General features: G+C 43.7%; 1 protein-coding gene across 2 annotated transcripts in view; it reads left to right on the top strand.

Moving 5' to 3' along the window:
- Positions 1–1,114: 1,114 nt before the first annotated feature.
- The window catches only part of NUCKS1 (nuclear casein kinase and cyclin dependent kinase substrate 1), a 12,301-nt gene continuing 2,658 nt past the window's right edge, over positions 1,115–10,757 (top strand). The window contains exons 1-6 of one of the 2 annotated variants that reach the window (XM_057388458.1): positions 1,115–1,431; positions 8,158–8,207; positions 9,384–9,489; positions 9,794–9,849; positions 10,151–10,303; positions 10,528–10,680. In XM_057388458.1, the coding sequence (XP_057244441.1) occupies positions 1,415–1,431; positions 8,158–8,207; positions 9,384–9,489; positions 9,794–9,849; positions 10,151–10,303; positions 10,528–10,680 (535 nt within the window). In that variant the 5' untranslated portion in view covers positions 1,115–1,414. The remainder of the gene's footprint in view (positions 1,432–8,157; positions 8,208–9,383; positions 9,490–9,793; positions 9,850–10,150; positions 10,304–10,527; positions 10,681–10,757) is intronic. The other variant, XM_057388459.1, reaches the window with a different exon arrangement.

Genomic DNA, 10,757 nt, shown 5'->3' with positions numbered 1-10,757 from the left:
GCTTTTAATTGAATTACGGGCGGGACATAAATATGCAAAATTTGTGCATCTCTGAGTCAGCCCCGGTGGTTTTTAATCCAATATTTCCAGCAGAGAATTCCTTGATGTGGTTTCTGCACTTTCCCCCTCGGGCTCCTTAATTTGAGGTGTTTTGGGATATTTTTTATTCCCGCTTTATTCTATTTTTTTCCTGATTTTTCAGAGCGTAGGATAAGGATTGAGGAGGAATTCCACAGGAATTCCAATGAAATAAACTCCAATTATCCCATAATTTTAATTACTCCTATAAATTTGACCATATTCATGTTGTCAAACCAGTCTCCTTCGTGAACTCAATGAATAAAAATAGATTTTTAATTGCTGTTTTTACTAAAATGGAGGGATGAGCCTCTCAAGATCCAAGTGCAAAGCAAAAGTGAGTTGTTTTAGCAGGAGCTGCCATTTTAATGGCTGTGGAATAATTTTAATTTTTCTATAGTTCAAGCATCCCTTTTTTTCTCACCAAAACGAGTAATTTTGGGAATTCTGGCATGTCTAAAGCGCAAAAAAAAATCCAAAATCTTCATTGGATTTGCATAAATTTTGCATGTCCTTAAATGCTGGCTAGCACATGGGAAAGTGGCGGCGGTGACCTCAAAAAAACCACAAAATCTGCCGCCGAGCCCAATTTTTTGCATTTCTTCATAATAAAAATTAATGACACTGAACCCGCTCCGGGGCCGCGTTTTCCCTCCAAAACCGCGCCGGGCCCGCGCGGCGAATCTGCGCCTCGGGCCTTAAGGCCTCGCCGCGCCTCGAAAAATTCCCGGAGAAACGGGGAAAAATTCCAGCGCGGCGCCGGTGATGGAAGGACGCGGTCCGCGGGGCGGGAGGGGCGGGATGAGGCGCGGCGGAGCGGCGGCAGCACCGGGAGCCCGTGGCGAATCTGCCGCCGCCGCTCCGCCGCGTGCGGGGCGCGCTGCCCGCCCTCCCCGCGGGGACAGTGGGCGGGCCCTGCGCGCCGTGATGGTTCGAACGAGCCAATGGGGCGCGGGGTCTCGCGGCCGCCGGCCAATCGGCGAGCGAGGGGGGCGTGGCCAGCGGGGTCGGCGGCACCGCCCCCCCCGCTCGCATCCTCTCGGCGGGGCGAGCGCGACCATTTTGCGGGGGGGAGCGGCGGGAGCGGGACCGSCACCGACACCGGGACCGCCACCGGGATCAGGGAGCGACACCGGGATCGGGGCCGGCATCGACATCGGGGAGCGGCACCGGGGGCGGCGGCGGCGCCTGACGGGGGAGCGGCGGCTCCGCAGGCGCGGCCTGAGGCGCTGGGCCCAGCGCTCCCGCTCGCTCCGGGCGGCCTCAGCGGCCCCGGCGGCCTCAGCGTCCCCGTTGCCTCCGCGCCCAGCCCCGGGCGGCCCGAACCGCCGGGAAGATGTCGCGGCCCGTCAGGTGAGTCCCGGCGGCGCCGCTCCCGCCGCTGCTCCCGGCTCGGCCCCGCAGGCCGCGCTCAGGCCGTGCCGATTTCTCCTCTATTTCCCCTTGTTTCTCCCCTCCTAACTTCCCACAGCCACCGCAATAAACACCGTATTTCACCCTGCGCCGCTCGCCCGGGCTGGGTGGGCTCGGCGGGGCGGCCCTGCGGGCGCTGTCCCACATTTTGTAACGGGGAAAAAGGCAATTTTTTCGCCGCCGCCGTGACCCACTTGGCGCGGGGCGGGCGCTGCTCTCCCCGCAATCCGCGGCCTCCGGAGCTCCTCCCGGGCTCTCTCCCGGCGGCGGGGCCCAGCCGAGCACGCTGCCGGGGGAGGGGACGCGGTGCCATCCGGCCAGGGTCCGGGGCACGGGGGCTGTGCATGGGGAACCACGCGTAGGGGAGGAGCCGCCAGGAGCCGCCCCCTCGGTGCGAGCGGCGCTGACACACGCCCTGCTCCGCCCGCCCGCTCCGCGCTCCGGGCTCGCTTTCCTGCTCCTCTTTTCCGCCTCATTTTCCTTTTCGTGGGCAAGAAGAAAGCGTTTCTCAGCCGGGTTCTTGTGCGGTGGGTCTGGGGTTGGTGGTTTGGGTTGAGCGGTGTTGGAGATGGAGGAGGAGGAGGWGGTGCTGGCGGGGGTTGGARCGTGGTGGATTTGGGAAGCTGCGGTGGTGCCCGAGGGAAGGGCAGGAGATGTGGCAGGGGAGGATATTTGGGAAAGGTTTTTCTGTCTCTAGAGGCTGCCAGAGCTCCAGGAGCGTTTGGACAACGCTTCCAGGAGCAGGGTGGGATTTTGGGGTGTCTGGAGGTTGATCCTTGTGAATCCTTYCCAGCTCAGGATATTCYGTGATTCCCTTGTGTCTCAAAGCTTTGCCAAGAGGGTGGCAAAAGAGGGAACTTGTGATTTGTCTTCGTAGTAAAGGTGTGAGGTTTCCCACGGTGTTCYTCCAATGCTGTGGAATTTCTTCATTCTCAAGATACCTTGAGTTGTGCTGGTTGTGCTTTTATTCCCAGTGAGCCTGGTCCTGGGTGTGGACACTGGGTATTTTGGCTAATTTGAGTAATAAATACAAATTAATTGTGGCTATGATAAATTATACATTCAGAGGTGACAGCATTTGTATTTAAGTTATATCTCTAATATGCAGAATTTGAAAAAATAAATGGAATCCAGGGCTATTTTGCTAAGTGAAGGAGTGGCTCAGTGATTSCTGAGCTTCCCAAATTGGGGGTGATGTGACTCTGCTGCCTGAGGGGACATTTCCATTTGGTGATTGACGTGCCAGCTCTGGAGATTTGCTCCAGCTGAGAAAAGGGCAGTGTTGTTAAAAGTAGAGCCTCCAAACTTGCTGGAATGAAGTATTTTCACAAGGATTTAAAAAAAATAATCAAAATAAAATGCTTCTATCCAGTCCTGCCATGTTGTGAAAGCTCTGCCTGGTGTCACTCTCAGCTGGCAGGCTCTGCCCTGCAGGGAAATGAAGCACCAAAGTCCAGCGGGTTGTTTGGAGCAYAAAACCTCTTGGCACGTGTCAGGATAGCTGTGGCAACCCTTTATCTGGCTGGATTTCATAGCCCTTCCAGGGGAAAAAAGGTAAATATTCAATGGCTGCTGCAGTATATTGCTTTACTAACTAGAAAACTGCCAATAGATTTAAATCCATTAATAAATTAATGCTGGAATGAAGGTTTTTTTTTCTGCCTGTCTTAGTTTGTTGTTGGTAATAYGGAAACCTGGTGAAAGGTTTTTCATCAGAGTGAGATTCAGTGGTGGAAAAGTTTTCCTCTGGTCRGTGTTGTTGGAATTAATTGATGCTGTATGCTGATTTCAGGTGAATATGTGTGCACTTAAAGCAGTGAACTCAATAAAMCCCATCATATATCCCTAATTTTTAATTCCACTTGTTGGAGAAAATTGACTTAAGGCTGAGTCTGGCTGTTGAAGTCAGTTACTTAAAATGAAGTAGTAATAAAATCCTGGTATTTACAGGCTCCATGTGCCTGGCACTGAGAGCCAATTCCGACACAATTACATTGCTSCTGGCTGGGTAATGATGGTGTTCTCACTGTTAGAAAAAGCCAAGGAGGAAAAAGCAAAAATTACAAAACTTCTGCATCCTGTGGGTAACTCTCCTGAAGTTCTGCAAAAAAAGCTGGGGCTGCTTCTGGGGATATCATCAAATGAAATAAAATACTCTGAGCTGCTATCTTTTTATATAAAGCATCAATGAATGTGGTTTAATTCAGAATTTTGCCTTCTGATGGAGCCTTTCTTYTGCTTTTTACTTTTACTGGTCACTTTTACTTGCTGCTCCTCTGCTGGAGGCTTTGTAAATTGAGATGTTGTGGGCAGGAGTGGAAATCCCAGGGGTTTTTTGGTCGTTCATTTTAAGCTTAAAGCCAGTTATGAATTGATCTCAGCGCTTCAAGGCTTCATTTTTCTGGATTTGAATCCYAGTCTGGTCTTGGCACTGCAGCAAGAGTGAAATTTTACTTTCAGGGAAAAAAAAAATATTTATTAAATACAGCTTGTTGCCACTGTTGTACCTGGGCGATATAAAATATAAATATTGTGATTCTGGAAAARCTTCCATGGAATTGCAGGAAAGCAACAATTCCTTGGGGATTGGCATTTAATGAAACTGAGTGGTCCAGAGATAGGCTGGAGATGCTTTGCAGATGAGTAAAAAGATGATCTTTGCACTGTTTTTAGTCTGAAATGAAACAGAGAGAAGGTGAAGGTACAAGAAAAATCAAAATATCAGGATGGGAGAGTGGGGTGGGTGTTTGAGTTCTTTCTGTAGTAAAATCTCAATCCAATTAGACTCAAATAGAAAACGGGCACAAGACTGCTGTAATTATTGCTGCATAAATAATTGAATTGGGTTTTGGGGTTTCAAGTCATGTGTATCCCTACAAACCCTGCAGAGCTTACAGATGTGGGGAGTCMCCCCAGACCCAAACTCTGACCTGTAGTGGGGACCCTCTGGGTGTTGAGTTCTGTCTGAGTCCAATTTTCACCCAGATTTATCCCACAGGGCCATATCTGATGTCCCTGACTGTCACCAGGTGCTCKGTGTCACCTTCTGGTGGTGATTTTATGTCAATGTTCGTGCAAGGCCCAAATCCAGCACTGCAGGTTTGCCTTGCACAGCTCTGAAAATCCCTGTAAGAAACTCTTCCAGCTGGAATTTTGATTTTCTGTGTATAAAAAAGGCACTAAAGGTACTTTTAATTCCAATATTTAGTGCTAACATCGACCTTTACCAGCTGGAATGAGAACCAGAAAGTGAAATGTGGCTGCTCAGCCCTGGGAGTCAGGGAAGGGCTGGAGCTTGGATCACAAATCCTGAGTGTTTTGGTTATATTGGTTAAAGGCTGTGATGAAAAAACCCTACAAAATCTCAAAAACCATTTCATCTCCTTCCCTTTGCTGAATTAGAGGGTGAGTRGTTGATGCTTTTGTCCTTTGACTAAACATCCTCAGTGGATTTTGGAAGGCTCCTTTCAGCATTGCTTTTCAGGTTCTAAATTGTGAAATTTATTTCAATTTGGGCTCCATCTGTGGGTTTTACTGCCTGTACAAATATCTGGGGATCCAAGCATTCYCTTTAAAAAACCCCAAAGTTTTCTCCTTGGTTGTAGGGCCGTGCTGATGTTGATTTACAAAGACTGAAGGTTTTGGGGCTGAATTAAAGATGAGGTAGCACCACACAACCCTTCCTCACTTTTAGAGGCTTTTAGTGATCCTTTGACACGTTGATGTTGCTTTTCATAATTTCAAAATTGCAGTTTGGCAGGCATCAAGCGCAGCTCGCAGGAATTACTGAGCATTTCTGAGCTGTAGTTAAATGACTGCAGAATTACTTTGSTAAGTGCTCCCATCCTGACATGTTGATGAGTTGCTGTTTATTCCAAAAATACTGGACTGACAGCTGTTATTAAAAACTCGAGCTGTTAGACCTCTCTCTGAACTTTTCCCGTGCACAGTTTAAGTGTTAATCTGAATCAGCAAGGAAATAATCTCCAAATTTCAGTGCATATTTTAATCAGATTTAACAATACCCACCCCAACTGTCCGTTAGCCTGTCTTTTTATGCTCAAAGAGGATTGAACAAACATTTTATTTCTCTTAACATTTCATGGCAAAGAGAGGCTCTTCACTCCCCTGAACTCACCCAGAGTTTTTTTATCATGTTTTTATCGGGTTTTTATCATGTTTTTATCACCTTGGTATAGTAAACACCGCAGTGTCTCTTTGCAAACCTCTCATTATTATTGCCCAGCAGCGCTGCTGACAGTTCTAAATAAAACTGAGCTGGTCTAAAAGAGGTGGATGATGAGTTTGAAGTCAGGCCAAGGGCAGGTGCAGGAGCAGGTTGGGCATTTCTGGCCCTGTTGGGAAGAGTTGCAGAATTTTTATCTTGGGTGATATTGGTGTAGATATTCCTGCTTTACTCCACCCTTCTCCTCGTCCTTGCCCGAAAATTAAATTGGTGTGAATTAAAACATTGCTGGATCACATTTCTCAAAATGTGATAGTGATAATGCATGGAAACAACCTTCACTTTTGCTCTTTTAAAACACTSWTWTTTWWTTTTTTTTAATACAAATATCACAGYTYCTATTMAYCACRGAAGGAAAAYTRAGCAGGGTTTATTTTCTGGCTGAAAACCCCAGGGACAGTGCTTGGGGAAAGGATGATTTCTGTAGGGACAAGATTCTTGTTAAAGGATGTTTTCCATAGGAACAATATTTTTCTTTAAGGATATTTTCCATAGGAACAACATTCTTGTTAAAGGATGTTTTCTATAGGGACAACATTTTTTATAAAACTATATTTTCCATAGGACAATATTTTTCTTAAAGGATATTTTCCATAGGACAATATTTTTCTTAAAGGATGTTTTCCATAGGGACAATGTTTTTCCTAAAGGATGTTTTCTATAGGGATAATATTTTTCTTAAAGGATGTTTTCCAAAGGGATAACATTTTTRTTAAAGCTGTAGCTGACACTGTTAYATTTCCAGTACCTGATTTAATGTGTCTCTGAAGGAAGCAGGGTGGAAAAACTGCCATTTCCATCTTGTTTGGTTGATCAGTGATGTCTGAAAGTGTTGTTTATAGGTGGAAATTCTGCTTTTTTTCACCCCATTTATGCTTTGCAAGATAAACCCCAATACCTGCTACTCCCATGAAATCAGATACCCGATTTAGCAACTTGATTATTCTTCAGATGCTTATCAGAATAAAATTAATGTTGWTTATTCTTCAGATGCTTATCAGAATAAAATTAATGTTTTCACTCGTGAGACAGCTCAGGATGCAATCTTAGAAAGCCTCCTTGTTGGAATAGGAATGTAAATCAATAATTTCCAATAATTCTGCTCCTAAACTGGTATTTTACCAGTCTCAGACTGGGAGGGAGTGATCTGTTGGACTTTGTTCCACTCACACGTGCTGCAGAGCTTGGATGGGATTCAACCTGTACAGATCCATGACTGCTCTTGCATTTCTGTTTGGATTTTTTGGGCTTTTTTTTTTTTAGAAATTCATTTTTCAGTTTTTAATGTTTTTAAGAGGTTTGATGCTGGGAAATAAAACAGATCTGCTCCTGCATCTTTCTGTAAGSCAGGAATTCTGTAAGCCAGGAATTGCCATTCAGGATGGCAACTTAAAAATTGATTTCATCCTGAACAGGTTTTGATCAGCAATGCAGGGCGTTACTGACAGTTAATTAATGAATTTTTGGTGTGAATTGGCACAGAATTGCTGAGTGCAGGAGATGGGAAAGAGGAGAAGGAAGGATCCGTGTGCTGGTGGAGTTTTCCAGCTGGAAAAGTGAGCTCATGTGGTGATTGCTGCATTCAAAATCAGATTCATCCCTGGCTTTGGGCCAAAAAGGGTGGGAAAAAAGTGATTCTGGGAATCTCTCTGGGGCCTTTTCCAGCTGAGCCTCCCCCTCCCAGCCCCTGCCAGTCCTTCCAGGGGGTGTTTGGAGTCAGAGTTTGAGGCATTAACAGCTGGAACTCCAATTTAATTCGATTTGTGGCTCTTTGAATTCCCTCTGGTACAAGGCAGTTGTGTCTTGTCAATAAATAGTTGGGATTTGATTGACAAAGTGCTGATRAAACAGCAAACTATTTAATTTTTGGGATTTCACTAAGTTAAAGGTTTAATTTTACTGACTTCTAGCTCTCTGACATCTTTGTACAGGATCAGTGCAACACCTTGAGAAAGCTCCCAGTGAAAACTTAAAATGCTTTGAAAATAATGATCATAAAAATTTAAGGAAAGGGAAATAAATATTTGGGAAAATAAAAAAAAAAATAAATAAAAATTGAAGGAGAAGGTGTGACAGCAAGTGAGCTGTGAAAAGCAGAAATTCCCAAAAGAGCTGTTAAGAAATATTTATTTGATTCATGATATTTGTGTACTTAYCCAAATTCTGTGTTTATAATCAGATGATTATAATTCAGATTATTACAATCTCTCCTCAGGAAAATCCTTTAATATATTTAAAATACTTTATGTTCACTTTTTACTCCAGAGTGCAGGTGGCTGATTCGTGGAAGTTTTCTTGGGAAGTTTTTTGGGGTTACAAATGCAGCACTGGGAGTGAGGAGATGGCATTTCCTTGCTCCTTAAAGCTTTTATTTCTCTGAAATTATGAATTCCTAATTTTTTTTTCCCTCTTTTTAACAGGAACAGGAAGGTGGTCGATTACTCCCAGTTTCAGGAATCAGATGATGCTGGTAAATAACTTTTTTCTTAATCTCCTTGGGTTAAAGCAGCTCATTATTACCATGCATATTAATTGTTCTGCTTCTCTTCACATCTTCAACTCCAATTCCAAAGAATTTCTGTTCTTCACAGCCTGAACTGTTAATAAGYATTTGAAAATATAACCATTCCCATATGTTTTGTGTTAAACAAACAATGGTGATAGAAATCTTTATTATTTACTGCCTGTATTGTTGTAGTGCCTCGAGGCTGTTGGCAGCAGTGCCTCTCTTGCTCTGTGTTATGTTCTGGGCCAGAAGCTCCTTGATGCCACTTTTTTTTCTGCAGAAAAAAAAATGTGTTTTCCATTGATTTTCTGGCTCCAGYTGAGCCCACATTATCAGGCCTTTGAGGGGGGATTGCATCTGAAAAAATTAAATTTGTGTCAAAAAATTTTCTCAAACAAACCCAGAATCTGTGTGAATTAACAGAACATTTCTGGGATATGTTGGGAGTTCTTGGAAGATGAACTCAGTGCTGAGTCAGGTTGCACTGGTAATTAATACAAAAGAAATGCATAATTCTTAATTGCAGTGCTGTTACTAATTGAATGTGGTATTGTGTAAGAGTTATAAAGATTTCTGCTTTAAACTCCTGTATAATGACATCCTTTATCCCATCACAGACCAGTATATACTGTGTGCTGGTAGAATCATACAGAAATATGTCTGGATTAATTTTAGTTAATTTTTAATAGTTTTAAACATACAGAAAAATGTCTGCATGGACATTTTTAATAGGTTTAATCATGCAGAAATRTGTCTGTATGGTAAATTTTAATAGTTTTGATCATATAGAAGAATGTCTGCATGGTAATTTTTAATAGTTTTAATCATATAGAAAAATGTCTGGATGATAATTTTTAATARGTTTATATAATAACTAAATATCAAATGAGATCCTGTGTCCTCTTGTGAGGCTTTTCATCCATTTCCATGGGTGAAATGTGACTGTACACAGCATTTYCATTGTGCTGGTGGCAGAAATAAAAGGTAAAATCACTGCTTTAAACCAAAACTTTGCTTCCAAAGTTTGTTTGAATCTTTGTGATCTTTTTATTTCTTTTTGATGTGCATGAAATGATGAGTTTCAGTTGTAGCTGGGAAGTGGGAATTTGATTCAAACCCTTTTTGTCCACTTCTGTCCAGATGAAGATTATGGAAGAGATTCGGGTCCCCCATCCAAGAAAATCCGTTCATCTCCACGAGAGGCTAAAAACAAGAGGAGATCTGGGAAGAATTCTCAGGAGGACAGGTGAGAGAAACATTTCATCTGTTGGGAATGTGTTCCAAACTTTCTCCTGGGTTTGGGGAGCAGCATCTCCCAGCAGGAAGGAATCCAGGAAGGAATCCAGGTGGGATTGGAGTGTGCAGGGTGAGGTCAGGATTTTARAAACACTGAGGTGGCTGAGCTGAATAATCCTGAATTATGTCCAGGAAAAGTGAGAATTCCCAGCCTAGRCATCAGTTTGCTCTTTAAAAATTATTATTTTCCACACAGCAGCGACCAAAATTGAAGTTAAAGCAGCACTCAGGTTTTATCTTTYTCTGATTTGCAGTGAGGATTCAGAAGACAAAGATGTGAAGACCAAGAAAGATGATTCACACTCAGCAGGTAACTGATGCCATTACACTGATTGTTCATCTCCCAAATTGTGAGAGTTGCAGGAGCAGGATTTGAGATAAAAAAAGAAATAATTCTGATTTTCCTGAAGCTGGAGCTGCCTCTGCTGCTATTTCCCACCTTGGTTTGGAGTAATTTTATTTTTATTTGTGTAATGTGATGCTACTCTACAAATTTTTCTTCACAAGTGGGTTGATCCATTGATCCCTTCCCTGGAATTTTTATCCAGAATGATACAAAATGATCCAGAATGACACAAAAAAAACTTCATCTTGGTGCCTCTTCCTTGCAGATGAAGATTTTGGCAGCGAAGACGATGACGTAGGAGCTGATGATGGCAAAGCCGACAGCGACTACGAGAGCTCTCAAAAAAGCAAAAAAGGAAAGAAAGCTAAACCAGACAAGAATAAGAGAGCAGCCTCCAAATCCAGGAAAAGGCCTGCAGGTAAAAATAAAAAAAAAAATTAAAAAAAAAAAAATAGGAAAAAATAAGTAACAAATGTTTATAGTGAAAAATACTGCAGAAGGTTCTTGTTGCGTGGCTAAAAATGGTGTTTTTGAGGTGAAATTGTCCTCTCAGTTACTCAGTGAATGTTTTTAACCCCCTAAACACCCTCGAGGCCATTTCTCTGTACTGTTCTCACCCCTCCTTGGGGTTTTTCTCTGCAGAGGACAGCGAGGATGAAAAGGAAGATCACAAAAACGTCCGTCAGCAGCGGCAGGCGGCGTCCAAAGCGGCCTCCAAACAGCGCGAGATGCTGATGGATGATGTGGGCAGCGAGGAGGAGGAGCAGGAGGATGAYGAGGCACAGTTCCAGGAGAGTGAGTAATGGCATTGGGAAAAAGGGGCAGCAAAAAGGGGCACAGTTTGGTTGTTTTGGCAGAGAACAAGAATTGTG

The sequence above is a fragment of the Malurus melanocephalus genome, unplaced genomic scaffold (assembly GCF_030028575.1).
Source record: "Malurus melanocephalus ecotype Western Australia unplaced genomic scaffold, MMel_1.1 scaffold_1954, whole genome shotgun sequence".
NCBI classification, from domain to species: Eukaryota; Metazoa; Chordata; class Aves; order Passeriformes; family Maluridae; genus Malurus; species Malurus melanocephalus.
This window is presented reverse-complemented; position numbering and strand designations above follow the sequence as displayed.